At 39.1% G+C, this 22,959-nt stretch overlaps 2 protein-coding genes across 11 annotated transcripts in view; both read right to left on the bottom strand.

Annotated features, from left to right (window-relative positions):
* Nucleotides 1-423: 423 nt before the first annotated feature.
* On the bottom strand, nucleotides 424-5,195 carry zgc:113142 (uncharacterized protein LOC503524 homolog). The gene is made up of 4 exons (XM_054771177.1): nucleotides 4,817-5,195; nucleotides 4,602-4,754; nucleotides 4,387-4,520; nucleotides 424-1,498 (listed from the first exon to the last, which is right to left on the bottom strand). Exons 1-4 carry the CDS (start codon nucleotides 5,169-5,171, stop codon nucleotides 1,133-1,135), a joined length of 1,008 nt encoding a protein of 335 aa, XP_054627152.1. The 5' UTR covers nucleotides 5,172-5,195; the 3' UTR covers nucleotides 424-1,132.
* LOC129178657 (inositol polyphosphate-4-phosphatase type I A-like) overlaps nucleotides 4,925-22,959 on the bottom strand; it is a 48,746-nt gene continuing 30,711 nt past the window's right edge. For 8 of the 10 annotated variants that reach the window (XM_054771090.1, XM_054771157.1, XM_054771166.1 and 5 more), the window contains 5 exons: nucleotides 20,275-20,474; nucleotides 20,099-20,196; nucleotides 19,903-20,015; nucleotides 19,663-19,817; nucleotides 10,791-19,117 (listed from right to left, as the gene is read on the bottom strand). In XM_054771090.1, coding sequence (XP_054627065.1) covers nucleotides 18,937-19,117; nucleotides 19,663-19,817; nucleotides 19,903-20,015; nucleotides 20,099-20,196; nucleotides 20,275-20,474 — 747 coding nt within the window. In that variant the 3' untranslated portion in view covers nucleotides 10,791-18,936. Of the gene's footprint in view, nucleotides 4,944-6,966; nucleotides 9,394-10,790; nucleotides 19,118-19,662; nucleotides 19,818-19,902; nucleotides 20,016-20,098; nucleotides 20,197-20,274; nucleotides 20,475-22,959 lie in introns of those variants that run through there. The other 2 variants (XM_054771147.1, XM_054771141.1) reach the window with 2 other exon arrangements.

Raw genomic sequence — 22,959 nt, 5'->3', positions numbered from 1 at the left:
ATAATTGCAAATACAGCAGATCCCCACTATTCACACGGGGCCAACACCACCCACGAATGGTGGTTATATACAATATACCCATAAAAATGTCTATTTTTGACTCACAGTTCGCCCACTCCCACCCTCTTGCTAGCTTGACGCTGATGTTCTCCTCCAATTTTGGATCAACGTTTGCAATAAAAGTGACTTGTAATTATTAAGAGTAGAGTCATCTCCAGAACCCTCCCCTTTCTCTCTTCAATTGCCATGGTTCACTTGCGACACAATCCAGGTTTAAGGCCTTAACATGCTCACCACTAATAGATGATAATGTAAGATGATCCACGACTAAAAACAAACAAAAAGCCACTGCTTTAAAAAAAAAAAAATTGAATTTTATTTATTCATATGCAGAATAATGAAAACCACAATTTCATTCAGTGATTCAAAGGCATGTAATTGTGCTGCAGGAAAAGATAGAAAACCATGAAAACAGATCAACAAATTAAAAAAGGAACGAAAAAGAAGCCACAATGAAAAAGATAAAATTACAAATTAATTTTGATTACACCAAACACATGTATTATTTTGCGTGGACAAACCAGATGTAAACATTTTACAGGAGGATCAAAGGTTCCAATGTTAACTATGGTGCGTTCAAGGACCGCTGAGGAAAAAACATCATCAGTATAAGCATAAAGACATACATGTTAAAAATTGTGGGTTTTATAAACAGTGGTGCATGTATGCTGTGCATCCTACCTGGATTATCACGTATTTATAGATTGTGAGCTACTCTCGGTGAATGATATGCGGTTTCTGCCAAAAAAAAAAAAAACTGCCAATTTTTGGATAAAAAATACATTGAAATAAAAAGTAAAAAAATTGTATAACATATTTATAATATGTCATATAAAAGTATATTATATATTAAATATATATGATAATAATTATAATAAATATTATATTAACAATTAATGCAAAATATAATATTTATAACATAATACTATTTTGACCAAAAATCAACAGAAACATTTCATTTCACATTTTTTTGTGTTGCATAAAATACATAAAGTAGGTTAAAAAAAACAAAACACTATTGAGGTTTTGCTGAAGGGTACATGTAAATACAGTATGTAAAAAAAGTCTTTCCCTACTTGACATAGAGCATTTCTTTCCTTGCAGCGTACATGGAGCTGAGAGAAAACACGGCGTCGGTGAGAGCGGTGGGCAAGTAAGGGTAGAGCTGGAAGAAAACCCGATCCGTGGCCGAAACGATCATGTATCTGCGATTGGGGCTGGGGGCCGTGATAGCGTGCAGCATGGCGTTGATGACCTTGTCGGCGTTGGTGAAGCCCGTCCTGCACGTCGAGACAAAGTACTCGATGGCCAGCTTGATGTAGTCTTGGCTGAAGGTTTGCTTGCGCTCGTCATCAAACTTCAGCCAAATGTCTGACAGGGTCTTCATCTTCACGATGTTGGTGGCTTGCCCAAAGTTACCTGGCTGAATGATGCTCACCTGGAAGGAGGAAGAAAAAAAAATGTGTCACTTTTTTCATTGAGCCTCAAGCAGGGGTGTTCCAATACAACACAATAACTGTGTAAAAAAAAAAAAAAGCCCCCCATGAGGCTACACTCTTCTGCACTGTGTGTATGCTAGCAGCCCCGCCTCCACCCACTGAGACAAAGAGACTGTATAACTGACAAAAGGGCTGACTCTGTTCATGCCGTTGTTCTATGGAACAAACGCTCCAATATACTGCGCCAGCAAAATGATGAAGTTCATTTTCATTTATTGTGTGACTAACTCATTCATTTATCATCGTCCCAGGCCTAGTGCCCCGAGACAGTATTTTACTCACCGAGAAATGTTTAATCTTACGAGATCTTGCGTCCACAAGACCTTGTGACAACCCTAACTAATAACACTAAATATCATACACTTTGTCAATATGGGTGGATTGGACGCATCCCAATTACCATAGTATTTTATGCATTATATAATATATTATCATTTATTTTATTATGTATTTATATTTAATTTAATTATATTACGCCTCTAGCATTTACTACCATTCAATCATCTTTATGCTCAATGATAGTCGAGCGGTCGGGACTAAAAGTGGGGCCAATATTGGTGGGCGTGTCTCCTCACTTGGCGCTTTATATGACGGTCACCACGCGATGGCTTTCCTTTTCATTGACGCACCGTCGTAACTTGCTCTAACTAGCTCTCGAGTGAGTCTCGTGTTTATTGATCAAAATTTTGCTTTTATCACCACAAAACATCATAAAATGAACCCCTTGTACTGAAGTTTGTCGATCACAAAATCATTCAAGGAAAAGGACTAATCCCTCATTTAACGCGCTTAATTGGTTCCAGACTCAACCGTGATAAGTGAATTTCCGCAAAGTAGGATTCCTTTATAAATCCAATCCTCTACAAATCCAATCCTTTTGTGGCGTGTAGAAAACATTATTAGACCCCTCGAGACATGAAATAACACCCCTGTAGTCACCTTTACACTCCTATTCCCCAATATAGTAGACATAATAGAAAATAAGACAAATAAAGACTCAAATAGTTCCTCTTTTTTTACTTACTTAAGTTCTTTACAATACTTCTTGCTGTGCCTACTGTCTAATTACAGTAACATTACTGACATGTAGTGACCAGTGTAGAAAACTACACATCATCACAACGTCTTTGAATGCATCTTCTGAATGCCTTATATTGGGCCATCCTTAGCACCAACAACTGCAATCAAGCGTTTGTGATAACTTGCAATGAGTCTCTTACAGCGCTGTGGAGGATTTATAGCCCACTCATCTTTGCAGAATTGTTGTAATTCAGCCACATTGGAGGGTTTTCCAGCATGAATCACCTTTTTAAGGTCATGCCACAGCATCTCAATAGGATTCAGGTCAGGACTTTGACGAGGCCACTCCAAAGTCTTCATTTTGTTTTTCTTTAGCCATTCAGAGGAGGACTTGCTTGTGTGTTTTGGATCATTGTCCTGCTGCAGAACCCAAGTTGTTTTCAGTTTGAGGTCATGAACAGATGTCCGCACATTCTCCTTCAGGATTTTTTGGTAGACAGCAGAATTCATGGTTCCATTTATTACAACAAGTCTTTCAGGTCCTGAAGCAGCAAAACAGCCCCAGACCATCACACTACCACCACCATGTTTTACTGTTGGTATGTTCTTTTTCTATTTTGCGGCATTACTTTTACACCAGATGTAATGAGACACACGCCTTCCAAAAAGTTAAACTTTTGTCTCGTCAGACCACAGAGTATTTTCGAAAAGGTCTTCGGGATCATCAAGATGTTCTTTTTGTTCCGCAGCGGTTTTCGTCTTGGAACTCTGCCACGCAGGCCGTTTTGTGGAGTCATGAAAACTGACCTTAACTGAGGCAAGTGAGGCCTGCAGTTCTTTGGATGTTGTCGTGGGGTCTTTTGTGACCTCTTGGATGAGTCGTCGCTGCGCTCTTGGGGTCATTTTGGTTGGTCTGCCACTCCTGCGAAGGTTCATCACTGTTCCATGTTTTCACCATTTGTGGATAATGACTCTCACTGTGGTTCGCTGGAGTCCCAAAGCTTTAGAAATGGCTTATAACCTTTTCCAGACTGATAGATCTCAGTTAAGGGGGGGGGAATCACTTTTTCACACAGGGGCATGTCGGTTTGAATTTTTTTCTCCCTTAATAATAAAAAGTTTCATTTAAAAACTATTTTGTGTTCATTTGTGTTGTCATTGACTAATATTTAAATTTGTTAGATGATCTGAAACATTTAAGTGTGACAAACATGCTAAAAAATAAGAATAAGGAAGGAGCAAACACTTTTTCACACCACTGTCTGTGTGTGTGTGTGTGTGTGTGTATATATGCATACAGTATATATAGTGTATGTTTTTATTTGGGCACTGTATATATATATATATACAGTATATATATATGGGTGGCATGGCTCAGGTGGTAGAATGGTTGTCTCCCAACCTGAAAGTTGCTAGTTCAATCCTCCATCCTCCTGTGACCATGTTGAAGTGTCCTTGTGCAAAATGGTGAACGCCCAGTTGCTCCTGATGCTGCGTCATCAGTATTTAAAAGTGGGAAATATCAAAACGGCCCCCCAAATCTTTGATTTTTCGGTGTGCAGTCCTTCGGTTGGACTAGGATTGCAAAATAAGTAATATAATTGATTGACTTTATCTAGACGGCCCATTATCAAGTCCATTATTCATTCTCTCCACAGACACACACACACTTGTTAAGCTACATTTGTAACCACCCTGGGGTAGACTGACAGAAACGTGGCCGCCAATTCGCAGCAACGGCCTCTCGACCACCACCAAACACTCCTGTTTCCCGCCTCAAGGTGACATTATCTGTTTGCGCTTTTACCTTGACGCCAAAGCTGGCCATTTCCACCCTTAAGCAGTCTGCAAAGGCCTCCAGTCCACGCTTGGACACGCTGTAACTTCCCATGTTCAGGCAATTGAAGAAAGCAAAGATGCTCGACACAAAAATCACTCGGCCTGCAGAGGTCAGGGTGAGGAATCGGTGAGGAATGAAGCCGCGATACGAAGGTGAGAACAGCCACAAAGGGGTGTTGTTACCTTTAGCGGCACGCACCAATGGCAGGAAGGCCACGGTGGTCCTGATGGAGCCAAACAGGTTGATGTCCACCATGTGGTGGAAGTCCTCAATAGTGCTCCACTCTATCTCTGCCCAGTCAGAAATGCCAGCATTGTTGACCACAGCCCACAGACCTGAAAGCAAGCACAAACCAGTCTTTCCTCTGTGTCATCAATTGTTGATTGAAAGTTCTCACCTTTTTCTGGCAGGTTCTCCTGGACGATGGTCTTTGCCTGCCGCACGTCCGCGTCGCTGGTGACGTCCAGCTTGACAATTTTTAAACGATGGGAGCTCTGTTTGGCCAGGTTCTGGGCGCCCGTCCCCTGCGGAAACAAACAGCCGGCAAAGACCACAAAACCCTTGTGGTCTAAGCACCGAGCGAGCTCGTACCCGAAGCCGCTGTCACAGCCTGTTATCAGCACGGCCCAGCCGGGGCCATCGACCAGGGAACTGCGGCAGCGGCTTGAAAAAACCTTGGCGAAAACAAGGAGCAGGACGGCCAAGCCGGGGACAATACAGAAGAGCTGGTAGGTAAACGAGGATGCGTTCATGTTTGCTGATGTCTGCGAGAAGCATCTGCCTGTCCCCCCCGCCCACAAACAGCTCTTTATAAGATGCAAGTGTAAGGAAATTTGTTCAGGTTTGCATGTGACTTCAGCGACATCCTGGCCTGCCAAGCTGACCCCCTTTCCATTTGGTATCCATTGTTATATCATATCATACTGAGATGCATCTTTCATCAGAGAGCTTGCTTTTACATGTTATCATGCAGCCAGCTTAACATACACACTCCCATTTATTTAATTGATTTTTACATTTATTTTAATTAATTTTATTATTTATTTAATTTTAATTTTATGTTTTTAATTTTTACTACTTATTTTGTTATTGATAAATATTTTTTTATTTATTGTGTTTAGTTTTTATTCGATTTACATTTACTTTATTATGTTCCCCTCAAATTTTGGCAATACGGCAATTATTACAAAATGTGGTGTTATTACTTAATGATGTAAAAATGTATTACATTATTACATAGTGCACAATTATTACATAACGTGGTCGCCACTGTTCCAGTTGAATACGGCCTGTCGTTTGTCAAGAAATATGCATATTTAAGCAAATTGTACATACTTGTGTGTTTTCAAGCATAAAAATAGCTAAATGAAGTAAAATACAAATTGAACGCATTCAGAAGACGTATTCAAAGACATTGTGATGATATGTACTTTTCTACACTGTCACCGAACATGACAGTAACATTACAGCAGGCTGTTACTGCGGGTTTGAACGATCTCACAACAGGCACAATAATCCCTAACACGGGCTACTGTTGCTAAAACACGACTCTGAACCTGATCACTTCCTGTCCGCCACTCACTCAGCTTCCCATCGCCAAAGCACATAGACAGCAACACACTCAAGCACGAGTCTTATATATGTCTTATTTTCTCTTATAATGTGTACTATATTGGGTAATAGGAGTGTAAAGGTGACTATAGGAGTGCTATTTCAGGTCTAGAGAGCTCTAATAATGTTAAAAGCATATTTAGAAGATCGTAAAGTGGTTTTCTATGTTCTAACTACCAAAATATTTCATTCATTAATAAGGAATCCTACTTTGCAGAAATTCACTTATCATGGTCCGGTCTGGAATCAATCAACCACAATAAACAAGGGGCTGCCGCTGGCAGAACAGCCCCCCCACCTGGCTATAAGGAAGCAATGCAGGATGAATCCTGTTTGTGTTTGCTAATATCCATGCATTGAAAGGGTCAAATGTTCATATATTATGGGATTTTTGGGATTACTCATCGCACACCGTAAATCTACATACAGGAAACCACATACAGGAAATGAGACTGAAAAAGGGCACTGATACTTGCAAAATGCATACCTGAGAGCAGCAAAACGTACAAAATGCATGCCGTGTACGCAGGTCTGAGTGGAAGTAGCTTGTCGTTCATAACAAGCTTTGCAGGATTCCAGCAAAGCAAAAGGGAGCATCTGAAGAGGCTTAAAAGACATGTGGTGTCCTCACTGTACTGTTTTGTTTGCTCATCCTGTCACTTGAAAGCCATACTTCCTTCCGCCGGGAAAGAATCAAAGCCATGTTTCATAACAGCTGACTCCCCATTATCCCCCCCTTGTGACAACTACAAAAAGAGTTTTCGGAAAAAGTGTCTCATTGTGTATAGAAAAGGCTCTGAACTTTAAACTTGGTCCACAATCAGGATATATAATTCCCAGAATGAATGCCTGGTAGGCAACAAACCTCATCACTGTTGTTCAAATTGATTTGATTTGCTTATTTCATGAAAGATAATTCAGCAGACAAAAACTGTGTTCATTATCATTATTTGGGTAATGTACTATTTATTAAAGGATCAGACAGGAACATTTTAACACCATCCTCTACGACTCGAGTGTTGCAGTTTTGCTTAAAGGAAAACTACACTTTTTTGGGGGAATTGTGAGACATGAACACACATCTTTCTCTTTTCTGTGCGTTCTAAAGATATAAAAACAGATAAAAAGAGTCAGCTCATTACTGCACGTAATGGGACACACCTATCTCGCCTACAAAGGCCGCTGTTAAAACACCTCCAAAAACCTCCCACAAAGTTTTATGGTTTTATATCCATGCTGTAACCGTGTAGTAACAGGTACATGCATGATAACATGTAATACTATTTTGCTGTGTTTTGGTCCTTTTTTTAGCAAGAACGTCCTTCCTGAGCACATTGGTTTCACATATAAACATCGAAACAAACGCTACACTTAGCGTTAACTTTTCCAAACTTAAAAACAAAGGCGAGCGTGTGGTGAAGTTAGCTGCTAGCCAGCTAGTAGCTAGCTGGTGTGGTGAGGCAGGATGTCATTACGCCAGTAAAGTAGTTTGATCGGCATAACAATGTTAATAATAATAACAACAATGTTGCTGTAGCTTGGTTAATATGCACGTCACGTTATATGTAAATGGGGCGTTTTTGACGCTTTGGGCTTTTTTTTCAGATGGCTTTGTAGGCGGAATAAGATTACGTGCATTCTTAGGTAAGCCTTTTTAGCTGTTTTTATATCTTTTGAACGTACAGAAAAGAGACACATATTTGTTCATGTCTCACATCAGGATCGTGGATGATGGGCCAAATTCCAAAAAAAGTGCTGTTTTCCTTTAAAATGCCTGCTACACAGAACCAACATGGATACATCCAGTGCAAAGTGAATGTGTATTTTCAATCAGCAGTGTGGCTCATAGGTTATATTAGACATGAACAACACTGGCAGTGTTGACTTTATATGTAACAGTCTCTTCCTTGCCTTCGGAGTCCTCCACAAGTCTTGTGGGACTTTGCAGAATATGCATCACTCCGAGCTCCCCCGTGTGGTAAAGCCTGATCATTGCAGATAAGTGCTCTTGTATGACACAAATTAGACTAAGAATTAGTGCATTTAAGGCAGGGGTGGCCAGGGCCAGACTTTGAAACACTTTATACATTAAAGATGCTGAACTAGGTCAATATATGCTAAATTATCTGAATCCATACCTTAGCTTTGCTTTATAGTGATAAAGTAAATTAGTGTAATATTTAATAATACAGCTGTCCCTCGCTATATCGCTGTTCAAACATTGTTCCCTCACTCTATCAGTGTTTTTCAAAAATGTTGCTGTTTCATGGTTGAATATGGCCCATTGTTCGTAAAAAAAATTCATATTTAAGCAAATTGTACTTATTCTTGGCCAAAATGAAGCATTTTCAAGCATAAAAATGGCTAAATGAACTAACTAAATGAACTAAAATACAAATACAAGGCAGAAGAAGCATTGTAATTGTGATTGTAGTAGTGTATTCTACGTTGGCCACTAGGGGTCAGTAATTGTTCGGTGATACAGGCACTAGACTCGTTACTAAGGTTCCCTAGGGAACACATTTACTGTGACACTGCTCAAGCAGGAGTTTTATTTACATCTTAAATGGCTTATTTACTCTTCTTTTGTCTACTATATTAGATAATACACTAATGGTGGAAGTATAACATTTCCAAAGATTAAGAAGTAAGTTACCATATCTACAAAAAAAACAACAACAGTAAAATGGGGGGGAAAAAAAGCAAAGACCTAAGTTCATACTCATAATATGCTTCTTCACCTACAATCACATGCAGTATTTTCTTGAACTGTATATGTAACTTCTTAGCATGTGATTTACAAAACATCAAAGTGGCCCTTGCATGCTTTCATTTTTCACTATGTAGCCCTGGCTGGAAAAGGTTTGGACACCCCTGGTTTCAAGCATCAAAAACAAGGCAGTTTTTCCACTTTTAAAAATGGGCAAAAATGTCTCCCAAGCCGCACTTTGGACACCCCTGGTTTAAGCTTATTCAAACGTATGTTACAGGTTGTGGATTATAAATTAAACAAATAAAACTGAACCAACCTGGGCCGAATGAATGCAAATGAAAACATCTGCAGCATAATCTTTGATAGGTTTTGCCAGGCAGTGTTATTTCATGATAAAACAAGTGCTGCGCATCTCTGCAATGATATATGCCGGTTGTTGGGAACATGACATTCAAATGAGTCTTGTAAGCACAGAGTGACGATTCAACGCTTTTACCCTCAAGGCAGCAGGATCCGCTCAAGTTTCCACCTTTCCGTAGGTGCCGTCGGGCGGCCGGTAGTATCTCGGGAAGGCTTTGAGTTGCAGACAGTTGAAGGCGTACTTTCTGCAGCCCACGTTCTTCACAGTGTTCTCGCGTCGGCAGCCCTCACTGGTGAGACAACAAAGCCATTGCAAGTCACAACTCAATCGCTTAAGTGCGCTAAAACGGTGAGAGGGCATCGAGATTCACCGCGTCGATAGGAAAGGATTGCTTTTTATCTGAAATTGAACAAATAAAAGGTTTTACCGGCTCTGTGTGGGGATGCCAACAGGACTAGTTCCATGCAAAACCTTAAAAAACTCAACTCCATTACAAAAATGTGTCTTTCTACATCTTTTTGTTACTGTTGTTATTATTTTAAGATGAATGGATAAAATCTTCTTATGGCTGGGGTTTTTTATATGTTGCCTTGAATTCGGCTGTCTTGTCATTTCAATAATTGTTTTGGTTTATTTTGTAATATATAGTAAATGTTAAATAGCAAACTGGATGTGCACAAAGACTGTGGAAATAATGAACATTACGTACTTTGATTGAAATCCTGCTGAATATTGACTGATTTATTATTTTTTATGAAACATGATTATCGTATTTCTAATAGGGCTGTCAAATGATTAACAATTTTAGTCAGATTAATCACGGTTTTCAAATTAATCACACTATGTTACCTTATCATATTACCGTATGATTTTCTTCTGCATTTTAAACTGGCAAAGAGTACATTTGGAATACAGGAAGTGAACAAATGCATCGCAATTGATGCAAAACGGATGGAGGGTAGGATTACATAAGATTTGCTTCTTCCTACTCCTTCGAATTGTACTATGTGATGTATTCCAATGTAACTAGTATGCATGTTCAAAATAAATTCAACCATTACCATTATCATGTCTTGAAATTTAAATGAAGTTTTAAGAGATGGCACACATGTCTGAAAATTGGTTTATCTCACACTGGTTTCTTTAATAGCAGAATATTTGAATCAGATTGTGTTATTATGAGCAATGAGGAGTGCCGTTCAAAGACACCACGTCATTTAAGTTGAATTCACTTGTTTTGAGTGAATTTTCCGGGATTTCCAAGCACAATTAAATTCAGCTAATTGTACTTCCGCATTAAGAGTTACAAAGTGAGTGATAAGAATATCCACTTATTGATTTTCATTGCATTTCAGTATATTTAGACCACCCATACACGCATAATAAACATGTTGTTGTGACGTACGGAGTGTCCACAAACGCATCTCACACTCGTGTTTGTTTGGAGTAGGAGATACATATATGGTGTTGGAATTGCACTGCTGTTGAGTATTATTGTAATTTGATTTGTTTTATATTTATACATTTTTATGTATTCATTATTAATTAATAAAACAGTAGTATAATTTAAAAAATACAATAAAATAAAAATAAATAAATAAAACACTGAGGGGGGCGGCCACAAAAAAAGTTGACCGCCACAGATACTTGACCCTTTTTTTTTTTGAGACAAAAAACATTCCATAATATAGCAATACATCCAGCTTTATTGCACAAGCATCATAATCCAGCTCAAGATCTTCTATATGAATATTCTGCACATTCAAATAAAAGCATTTAAACACAATTCATGTATAGCAGCAGCTTCAAAATCCATGTCTTCTTTAACTCAATAAAAATAAACATTAGATCTATATTAGCTTGTTTTAGTTATGGATATCAGTTGGATCATTAGTGTCATTACGCATGAAAGCCAAGGAGAATTTATGGTTGTTATGTACTTTACATACTGTAGATGACTTCATACTCTTTAATTACATGTTTACATATCTCTGCGGTTTGTCATTATTACATGTTTCTTATTTCCATTGCTTTCGTTTAAACACACTAAAGTGACTAGAGTTTTTCTAGAGGTAGTTGAGAACACGTGAGCAGTAGACGCAAACAAGATAGAAATACGTCATTTGGACATGAACAGAAATGTATTACGGAAGGATTAGACTCTTAAACTACAGGGTGTGAACTGACTACCAAGTACGTTGGAACCTCGGTTTGCGTGCATTCTCTGGTTAGCGTACAACATGGCGTGCATCTTGTTGTGTTATTAATAAACTTTGTGAGTCCAACTGTGTTCTTATTTGTATCGCAAAACGTCCTTGTTAGCGTGCTATTTTTCTATTTATGTTAGCATGCTTACATTTTTAAATATTCCAAATGTTTCAACTTTCTTCTTAAATAATCTTCATTAAAAATGTTCTCGTAATATTCTGACTTTATTCCTGTAAAATTTTTGACTTAATTCCCATAATAATATAACTTTTTCCCCAACCAAATTTTTCAAAAATGACAACATTGTTTCTCATAACATTACGACTTTCAAAAAATAAACAGCTTTTTCTTTAATATTTCAACCCTGTGCTACTAAAATGACATTATTTTTTCGCATAATATTTTGACTTTATTCTCCTAAAAATACAGCTGTTTTCAGTTGTGCTGTTGTTGTTGTTTTTTTTTTAACTTTCCAACTATTTCAACTTTCTTCTTGTAAATTTTTCTATTTGTAATTATAACTTTATTCCCATATTGCATTTTTTCTTCAATATTTCAACTTTATGCTATAAAAATGATGTTATTTTTCCTCATAATATGACATTATTCTCATGAATATACCACTTTTTCTTAGATTACAACTTTTTTCTCTTAATATTTTGACTTTATTCTTGTGAAATTACTGCTGAATATACCATTTTCGCTGTTGCCGTTTTTTAAAAAAGTTTTCCTGTTCCTGTCTTTAGAATGTGTCGTAGGACAATAAAAAAAACAGCCGCAGGCAGCAAATGGCCCTCATTTCACACTTTGGACGCTCCTGGGCTAAATGAACATTTAAGGTTACTTTTACCTTCATTGGAGACATGACCGTTCCCACGGAGCAAGCTCAACCATCACCTTCCTGTTTTGCCATGAGTTGCTTTTTAAATTCAATAGTGTTTCTCACCTTCTTTATCAAAATGCTGGCACTAGAAACTTTTTTTGGCTCCATTTTTGGTCATTTTGCAGCCATGATCAAAAGAAAAGCAGACTGGACACGAGAACCAGTAATGAATTCTTGAAATAACTCATGGCAAAACAGGAAGGTGGTGTCCATGTGGTGTCTCGCTGCCACATCGTGGTACTGTCACATCTTCAATGAAGGTAAAAGTAACATTACAGGTTCATTTACCCTTTCATTCATCATTTACATGTATTCATATGAACTTCTAATTGTGTTCTACATGTAAAACTATAAAAGGTTGTTTTCTGTTAACATTTTGGCTTTGTGAAAAGGATTAATTGGATTTACATGATTTCCTTTGGGAAAAACTGATTCTAGAACGTACTAATGACGCTAACCAACTAATGTAAATGCAATCAATCCGCTCCAGAATGCCAAAAATGTAATGTTAACACCAAACACATTTTTATAGGTTTATAATTATGCAAAAATGAATGCAAAATGCATTTGGAATTATTTGAATGTGTTTGGTGTTAACATTTTTGAGACTTTGTTAGTTAGCAAAGAACTACAGAGTCAACCACTGATGACGTCATAGACTTCCTGTTTCCATGTATTAGCAAGCTGCTAACAAGGATCTTTGACGATAAAAAACACAGTTGGACCTTTGCAGTGTATTAATAACACGACAAGACGTGCGGCATATTGTACGCTAATTGGAAAATGTACGCAAACCGAGGCAATCTTTTTTTTAGGTTAAGCAACCGGGGCGTACGCTAATTGAGGTTCCACTGTATTTGAATGACAAGCTAGCTTTCGCTGTTCAGTCTCATTTCCAGAAGTGACATCATCGGGGTGACACATCTCAGCTAAAGCACAGCAAACAAACGCTTCTCGAGGTAGATTGGCGAATTCGTTCAGTATATTTTTCATCTAAATAGTAGTCATGCCAAAATGTTGTGTTGCTGCTGGATGTGTACAGTATCCGAGTGGTACTGTAAGTTTGCTTTCTTTTCCAAAAGACCAAGGTTTAAGACAGCAATGGACGAAGCAAGTGCAGAGAACGAGAGACAGATGGACGCCCACCTCGAGTTCTGTTCTTTGCAGTGATCATTTCACTGATGGCTGCTTTGAAGAAACACCTTAGCAAGAAGCATTTGGCCTTCAAAGTACAGTATAAATGCATTTTGAAAAAGGACGCTATTCTGGTGGTACACAGGAAAAAAAAGACAAGAACGGAGAACGGAGTAAGTCATGTCTTGTTTACATAATGTCTTCTAAACACTATTGCATGACAGCAACAAGGCTGTAGGGCATTCTACATGTTATATAAACATCTTTTCACAGCGATATGTATGTATGTATGTATGTAATCACTGTAAACATCCTCTGTCTCAGACACCGCTATGTTTGTGAAGCTGAGTGATAGTACTCTGATCGCATCGCTTCTGGAAATAAGACTGGACAGCGAGAGTTACCTCGTCATGGCTGGCACGAGGAACTATAAATGTCATTTTTGCAAACTTACCATTCGCTTTCACAAATTTAACAACGTAGAACATAATTACAAACAATATATAACATATTTAAGCAGAGTTGATGAATCGTGTCACAACTCACAGTCTCTAGGAACGGAACTCATTTAACACCCCAGGACCATCTGTAATTTCCTCAGGCCCTCTACACCCTTGTACCCAACACACACACACACCCACCCATGCCCATATGCCAACACAAAGAGAGTAATAATACTAATGTATAGTCTAATAATATTCAGTAAAAGAACTAATTCATTAAGAAACACACGTTTAAGTAAGTTTACCATTTTCTACTTCGATGCTCACACGTGTGCACTTACTTAAGCCCAGTGGGCAAATTAAATAACTGCCAGATAAGTAAAATACAGACTGTAAATATACCTTGAGATGCTAAACCAATGATTCTCAACCACATTTGTGTGCTGTGAGAGATCATCAGGTGTGTGGTCTGAAAATGATTACTTATTCACTATAAATGATGTATTTTCGTTCGTCTATCTCTGCCAGCGACATATACTGTAGTGACAGGCAGAACAATGAAATGCTCTTCCACGAGATGGATGATTTTACATTTTACATTACCTCCTAGGTAATGTAAACTGTAAAATGTGTGCCTTGGTTCAATAAGGGCTGGGAAAGACTGCACTAAAAGTGAACTCATACTGTAGTAGTCTACAACAGTGGTTCTCAACTGGTGGGTTGCGGATGCATTCTGGGTGGATCGCAGACAGCGAGTCAAAAATCAAATTAAAATGTGTACTAAACAACCAATGTTTTAGATGTCTGACTTAAAAAAAAAAAATGAAGCGTAAAATTTAGCAATATTTTAGTCATCTTCCTGTATGATATACGTATACAGTATTAGGGATGCTCAGATGGATCGGCCACCAGTCACAATCAGACGATTTCTGTAGAAAAGCACATGATCGGCATATGCCAATAAATGCCTTTCAACACCCATCACCAAAGGCGATCACCTCTGGGTAGTATTATAGCCTGCAGCCTATCGAGATCCCCATGTGCAGTGTAGTGTCTTGCTCTAACGTCTTGGTGAAACGTCCCCCCTTGCCTTCACACTGCGCAGGCGTGCCAAAGCCAAAACAAACATGTCTGCTGTGTGGAACTTATCTGCCATTTGTGAGAGTGGTATAAAATGAAAAACATGCCATGAAAAATATCTCACGGGCAAGTTAATAAGCTTTAATTTAATTTGGCATTTAAAGAACAAACACTTGACAGAGTGTGTTGAGTTTTCAAGGCTCGTGGTGCAGCATCAGTTAAACAGCAGCTAATGTACGGTAGCCAAAACGCTGGACAACACTTGCCGGTTGGTGCGTCACAGCCGGAAGGCAGAGCAAATAACCTGAAAAATAATTGAATTAATCAGACTAGATGACCAGCCTTTCTCAGCAGTGGAAGACACCGGGTTCGCCGACTGCTGTCTCACTTGGAGTGCACCTACATTATGTGCTACCTGGAAGTTATGCTAGAGCTCCATCAATGTACTCTCACATCCAAAGTCTCCTTAAAGAAGGAGTCTCATCCTCTGTAAGTTTCATGAGTGAAACGAGTGTTCACTTGAAAAAGAAGGTAAAATATGCTTTTGTCTACATTAAGGTGATTTTATGGTTCCTTTTTTCAGAACATATCGCCAATAGAACGGGTGTAGCCAGGAATTCTGGGCCCCATGAAAAACAAATCACGTCGGTCCCACATCCCCGTTTTAATAATTACCTATTTTTTGGGGCCCCTGGCATTCAGGCGACCTTGTGATTGTCCTACCTTTTCCCCCTTATATGGCACCCTTGGACAATAGCGCTCACCATAAATTTATAAAAATGTTTAGAGTTACTTGGCATTGGCCAATTTCCCTCATGGATGATTGGTATCGGAATCAGCAGCATAAAACCCTGATCTGAGCACCCCTAAAATACTGTATGTTCATTACACAGTTCTCAGTGAACTGTAATGTGTAATATTGTGTAATTTTGACGCATTGGCGCATTATTTGTATGAATGCAGTTATGTTCCTCCTCATTTTCTTCATATTCCTCTAAAATGCACTTTGGACATGTAAATATGTGTATTAATGTGTCAAGAGACAATGATTTAAAAAAAAAAATTAGCTTAGCTTGACTTAAATAAAAAGTATAAATAAATTAAATACATACAGTAAATGAATAAATAAATAAATAAATAAATAAAAATGACTTACATAAAAGTGTAAAAAAGTAATTACAAAATAAAAATATTTATTTTTCAACAAAAGTGGGTCACTACTAAATGAACATTGGAAAATGTGGGTCCCAGATTGAGACCAGTTGAGAACCTCTGGTCTATAAGAACAGAAAACGTCCTGTCCTGTCCTGTTAACTTCTGGTCACCAAAACAAATACCCTTGCATGAAAGTTACGCAACTGGAAGACAAGTAGGAATGTAAAAAGCTAATAACTGATTTGTGCAAAGCTACAGTAGTGATTTCAATGCCTAAACATTAGGTTCACTGTGGATTAGTGGCGTCTCGGCCAAATCCTTTCAACAAGAGGAAACCTCGCGCAGAAAATCTGTGATCCACTACGGTCCATTAAGGTCACTTCAAATCGCGACTTGCAGGCTGCAAAGTATCCAAGTGCTTTTCAGTATATGCTGTAGTCGAAAGGCAAAAGGGGTCCTATCCTGCTCATTTCAGAGGCTTTTCAAATGATATTGGATCCCAGTGGAGAACGATTAGAAGTTTTGTACCGGGTAAATCTGCATTCTGCTCCTTTTGGCCAAAACTCTCAAATTCTGCAGCCTCCTCCCCCAATCACGCCTACTCTGTTGCGATTGGTCAGGAGTCAAGGGTTGGCTCCAGCCCTGCACCCCTACCCCCGCCACCGCTCAGAGCCGCATAGAGAAACAGCTCCCCAGTCTTTAGCTCCCTAGAAAAAACAAAATCTTCCAATTACTGCTTTACTCCAGTTTCCTTGGGAACTCTTACATCCGAAAAAAACACTTTCTGGCTGCCATTTTCAAGAAAAAGTCGACAAGTTGCCATACATGGACTTCCTAAAGTTGTGATATCGTGGAAAGCTCGTTAGGTTATCACACCCAGCCATTTACAAGACTTAGGAGCGGCATAAAAATGAAACCACAACCTCATGATAGGTCACTTCCACATAATCTACAACATTTTAAACATAAACATAAGTTTGAAAAGTTGCATATGTAGGATAGGGCCCTTGACCAAGTTCTGACACTGTACAGGTGGTCTTTGGGTTACCGTGTTTTGTGGTTGCAAATATTCTCTCATAAATTAATACAAAAATGAATATTAGTCCGTAAACACTCTACTAGTTTCAGCACTTGCTGCAAGCTGCAAGTATGAATGAACACAATGGGTGCCTCATTCGCAGCTACCCGAAGTGGATAACATTGCTTATCAACTTTTTTAAATTTCATTATATCTCCCAGGCGGAAGGCAGGCTCTTTTGGTAGAACTGACCCAATGTCTCCCAAGCAGCTGTGCACCAAAAAAAAGGAAAGCCATCATCATGGGAGTCACAAAAAGTTCCAGAGGGAGAAGAAACACGCGCAAATATTGGTGGTAAAATTTGGTCTAAACCAAGGGGTGTCCAAAGTGCGGCCCAAAGGTGTTTGTCATTGGCTCGCGGCACATTCTAAAGATAGTAATTTAATTAAAAAAAAAAAAAAAAAAAAACAGCAAAAATTGAAAAATCAACAGTAATTTTTAAAAGAATAAAGTCAAAATATTAAGAGAGAGAATCTAAATTATGAGGAAAAATAACATCATTTTAGTAGTAAATTTAGTAGTTAAGTTGAAATATTAAAGAAAGATGCTTACATTTTTTTTTTATGAAAAACAAATGAAAAAACTAATTAGGGTGAAATTTTTGGAAAATTAGGTTGTGCAAAAAGTTATAATATGACGAGAATAACATCAAAATATTATGGGAATAAAGTCAGAATTACAAGAAGAAAGTTGAAATAGTTGGAACATAAAAAAAAAAAAGGCAGAAAAAACAGACCTACAAAAATAACCCAAAATACAGTATTAAGACAAAAATGTATTCCAACAAGAAAAAAATGGCAATTTTTTACGAGAATAAACTCGTTATATTATGAGGAAAAATAGTTGAAATATTAAAGAAAAAACATGCTATTTTACAGTTGTTTGAGAGACAAAATAAACTTGGGGAAAAATTATATTATAGAATTATAGTCAAAATATTGTGGGTATAAAGTCCTAATATTACAAGAAGAAAATTTACAAAGATTATTTTAGAAGACAGTTGAAATATTTTGATTTTTTTTTTTTAAAAGCAAAAATGGGGACTTTTTCACCTATATCACAAAGCTGACATGCAGTTTTTCTTAGCATATCTACATGTGTTGCTTTACAAAATATCGAAGAGGCCCTTGCATCTTTACATTTTTCACAATGAGGGTCACACTGGAAAAAGTATGGACACCCCTGTCTTAACCAATCGACTGTCACGACAATCATGAAGATATAGATGGTGTCCTTGAGCATGTTAAAGGATCTGCTCCGAAGAAAGCGGCAGCACAGTCGTCTTACTATTGGCTAGAAGACCAGAGTCAATATCACGGAGCCTTATGTTGATTCAGGAGAAGGCTTAAAGATGGCTTTATTTTTCCTCCTGCTTTTTCTACGTCCTTATGTCTCCTCATTTAATTCTGGTGTTTAATCTTTTTATTATGGTATTGTACATGTGCTTCATGTGTTCTGTCACACTGTGAGTGTCATCGCTGACGAAGCTCTTCGGATGAGGAGCGAAACGTCTGACACATTCTTCACAGAAGTACAGATGACGTCTCAAGAAGCCTTTCCCTCATTGTCATTAAGGTATACGATCCGACTGACATCACTCTTTAGGAAGGTAACCCGAGGACCACCTGTATTATCAATACATACTAATACGGTAAATACGGTAATACGGTCGGTAAATTTGGCAGGAACCAGAAAATGTTCCTGTGCACAAGACATCACTTGAACATGCAGCATAGCTAATGCTAGACAGCGGCCCAGGTCCAGAATTGCATCAACTGACCCCTCCTCGTGGGGAGTATTATAAATAAAAAACACAAGCCCGACTCGACTGATTGGGCCGTTCAAAGCCGCTCAGCTGCAGCGGAGTCTTGCCAGGATAAACGCCACGCTGAGGAAGATCCACACCACCAGAAGGTTGGGGCTGAGGGCCAGCAGGGGCAGAGAGTACAGGAGGCTGGGGTCCATGCGGAAGTCCCGCACCGGCAGTAAACCACTCAGGTTCTTCTGGATCACCCCCTCCCTCGTCCCAATGCTAAAGTGTAGGGGGCGGGCGGGGGAGGAGCCGTGAATTATGAGCCGGGGTGAGAGAAGTAATGGCAAAATAAAGCCATAGCATGTATATACACAAAGGTGATGAAGCAAAGACAGGAAAAAAACATCAACGTCCACAAAGTATCCAGTAAAAACGAGTGCAATGATGTGGGAAACAGGAAGCAGGAAAAGGAGAGAGGGAGAGAGAAAAGAAGGACAAATTTAAACGTCTTTTAGCCAACGAAAGCAAATGTTCTCTACGTTCATTCGTGTGACGAAGGCAGGAACTCGTTCTTCAGCACTCGATTCAAATCAAAATGGCAAGAAAGAATCAAAGTGCCTCCATGGGTGAGTGTTCAGGCTCAAGCCCAAGTTACATTGCTGGTGGGATGGGTGGCTGAAGAAACATGAGATTCTGGTGAGTATCACCAGCTCTCCCTGTTTGCATGTGGTGACGTTAAAAAAAATAATGAAAATGTTTGCTGGTTTAAATCGACATCGAGCAGTGAAGGCCAGCATCACGACGACAACAGAACAAGGTCCTACCTGCGCATACAGTCCAGGGCCTGAGTGAAGACCTGCGGCGCCATGCCATGCTCGTGCTGCAGGATGAGACACTGCTCCAGCGTGACCGACATGGCCGTCCGGTCCTTGGCGCTTTTGCAGCTGGTGAAACGAACCCCGTTAAGCCGGCGACAGATCTGGGATCAGAATAAAAAACATCTCAGTCAGATCATTAGATGAAATGATCCGGAAGGTCTTGTTCACCAGAACAAGGAAGTTCACCTCGGCTGCTTGCCATAGGATGTCCACATTCTTGTTTTTCCTTGACTCCACGTTCTTCCCCAAAAACCTGAGCAACTCCGGAAGGCAAGTCTGAGAACGAGACCTCGGGAGGCCTGAAGGTTGCAAGTAAAGGTAACAAGGACATGTCATTGGTGTCAATGTGTTGATGTTTATACAGGTATTTCTCAAGTCTTACAGTCCTCAGGCAGCACTTCTTTAAACTGTTCATAGTAAGAATTGAGCCTGGTCAAACTCTCCATGTTGATGGTCTCCTGAAGGGATGTGTCTCCAAACCTGAAACCCACGTACAAAACCTTCTCCAGTCCAAAGCCAACTGGCAAATGATTCACGCACTGCCTCCTCCTCACTTACTTCTCTGCCAGCGTCTGCTGTTCATTGATGCCAATGTTGAAATGCACCGGCTGGACCCTGAGCAGCATTCCGCTCTGGATCTCCCGAGGCAACGCATCAAACATGGTTCCCGGCAAGGGGATGCGAACATTGAAGCCATCACGGTTGCCGGTGATGATTGGCAACATGTCGAGGGCAGAGCTGCCTGTCGCCTGTGTGACCTTCAAGGTGACAACATAATGCTGACATGGACTGCATTTGTCAAACACGCTTGATCTAAATTTTAAGACCAGTTGGAAAAATGCATGTACATTTTGCGCTGATGGATCTTAACCCTTTATGTAAATTCGCAAAATTGCGACAAGCAACATTGCTGAACAAAAAAATACACTGCTAATAGATAGATATGACCTGAGAATACAATGACCAGGATGAATGAGAATATTCACAGGCATAATAAATAGATAGATAGATACTTTATATCTATCTGTGTAATAATCACTGTAATAATAGCCATTGAGGCAGCAGTGGTGCTCAAGATCCCGCTGTAAATGATGACAATGATGCCTGGGTTCGCTTGAGAGATGAGTATCACAAGTGGATCAGACATTTTCATGAGCTGGTATCGTGGAGACAGGGATCTGACAAATTCTGAGCCTGGTGACGTCATGAGTAAATTTACTCCCTTCACAAATTTTGGGTCATACTGATGATTTTTCTAATTTAGAGATCTGTAACCATGTTCAAGCTACAACCTTTTGAAATAGTAATGTCAAAACTGAAAAAAACTCTGGCACCCAAAGGGTTAAGTGACTAAGTGAAGTCGAGCTTCAAAATGCAAAAACAAGAAATGGGACGAGACAAAACATTTTTGGAGTAAGCAATTTATTGCAAATGTGAAACAGGCTGTTCATCGGCTGATCAAAACTTTGAGACCACAGTCATTAAAAGCACCCAGCACCTCAGAGACAAGATTGCAAATGATATCATGGAGCATCAGGTTCAGGCAGCCAAGACTCAGTGTGCGGGGCCAGCTGACAGCGTCCCAACCTGCCCAACACCGTCTATTAAGTGTCTTGTCAAGTTGTTCTTTCTTGTGGAAATAGTCGTTGCAGTTTTCTTCAACGTTGATTAAAGTACAAAGTAAAGTTTCCTCTGGAAGAAACTAGAGGTTTTCTTTAAGAAGAGGAATCAAGTCCAAGAGCGAAGTCTCAGAGACTAAGTGTGATTCTAGACTGAGTCCTCTCAAAAATTTTCGGCAGGTAAATGTATTTCGAAGTGTTGCAGGTCAAATAAAATTCAAAATCTGAAATGAGGCACTGTAGACAGGTTCCAGGTAGAACCCAAAACATTTATTCCAAAGCCGACTTGTACAGCAAGACAAAAGAATTTTTGAAGAGAAACATGACCTTTTATACCCTCTTGCTAAGTCAGAAAAGTTGTTCACTAGGGAGGAGCTGGCTTTTTTAATCTATTCTACTTGGTCCTACTTATCTGATGTCATATTAATATCACATTTTATTCATACCCAGTCCTTATACAAGTATAGTTAAATATTAGGCAGGGCCTTCTGGTTGTTACCATGAAATGTTGCCAAGTGTGGTCTCAGCTTCTCCTGATAAAAGGCGCCTGTTGTGCGTACAAGGTACATTACTGCTGTCATCCTAAATCTTCTCTCTGCGCTGAGACGCATACACACTTCTGAGTGGCCCAGTGCAGCTCACTCAGTAAAAGTTCTACCATTGTAACATGATATCCTTCCGTTAATAGCCATACATTCAATGCTTTCTCATAGATCACAAAAATGGGTATTTACTAAGTTCGTTACTAAGGGGTCATATTGAGGTCAACACTCCAATCACAGAGGCTATTTGAAGTCAGAATTCAATTATTGTATCTTCTGGAATTAAAAGTTTTAAAGTACATTATGTCAGATGGTTTTAATAAAGGTTATAATAGAGAAATTTTAAGGATAGAAAATTGTTTCTTTTACCCGAAAAAATTACACCACATCTTACTGCTCTCACGCCCCCAAAGTACAGTCAGAAACCTTGGTGTCATCTTTGATCAGGGCCTTTCCTTTAGTTCCCAAATATGACAGGTGTCAAGAACAGCATTTTTTCCATTTACAAAACATTAAAAAAATCAGAAAACTTGTTCATGCTTTTGTGACCCCCAGGTTAGATTATTGTAACTCTCTGTTTATAGGCTGACCTAAGAGAAATGTAAACACCCTTCAGTTGGTCCAAAATACTGCCGCATGAGTCCTAACCGGAACCAGGAGAAGAGATCATATTTCACCTGTATTAGCCTCACTGCACTGGTTACCTGTAAAATTTAAAATTGAATTTAGAATTCTCCTTACATATAACGTACTACACGTTTACGCACCAGTATATCTTTAAGAGCTACTAGTACGCTATCAACCCAGTAGAACACTTATTTGCCACTCCTAGAACTTTTAGAAGTAGAATGGCAGGTAGAGCACTTAGTTATCAGGCTCCTCTGTTATGGAACCATCTCCACGGCTCAATCCGGGGGCAGACACCCTCTCTCTATTTAAAAGTAAACTCAAAACCCATCATTTTGCTAAGGCATATAGTTAGAACTGACTCCCTACACGCTGGTATTTATCAGAAACAATCCTCTATGTTCCTTGGACTAAGATAAAGACTCTCCTGTTTCTGGCGTGATCTACCATCTAGG

Source organism: Dunckerocampus dactyliophorus, chromosome 1, assembly GCF_027744805.1.
Source record: "Dunckerocampus dactyliophorus isolate RoL2022-P2 chromosome 1, RoL_Ddac_1.1, whole genome shotgun sequence".
NCBI classification, from domain to species: Eukaryota; Metazoa; Chordata; class Actinopteri; order Syngnathiformes; family Syngnathidae; genus Dunckerocampus; species Dunckerocampus dactyliophorus.
Note: the sequence above shows the minus strand (reverse complement) of the source record. Positions and strands in the feature narration are given on the sequence as shown.

What these genes read in the sequence shown, in the direction of transcription:
- zgc:113142 (XM_054771177.1), bottom strand. Translation starts at nt 5,171, where the DNA reads ATGAACGCATCCTCGTTTACCTACCAGCTCTTCTGTATTGTCCCCGGC. An exon ending in GGAGAACCTGCCAGAAAAAG is followed by an intron (nt 4,755 to 4,816) that starts GTGAGAACTTTC and finishes GCTTGCTTTCAG; the next exon opens with GTCTGTGGGCTGTGGTCAAC. An exon ending in TGGCCAGCTTTGGCGTCAAG is followed by an intron (nt 1,499 to 4,386) that starts GTAAAAGCGCAA and finishes TCCTCCTTCCAG; the next exon opens with GTGAGCATCATTCAGCCAGG.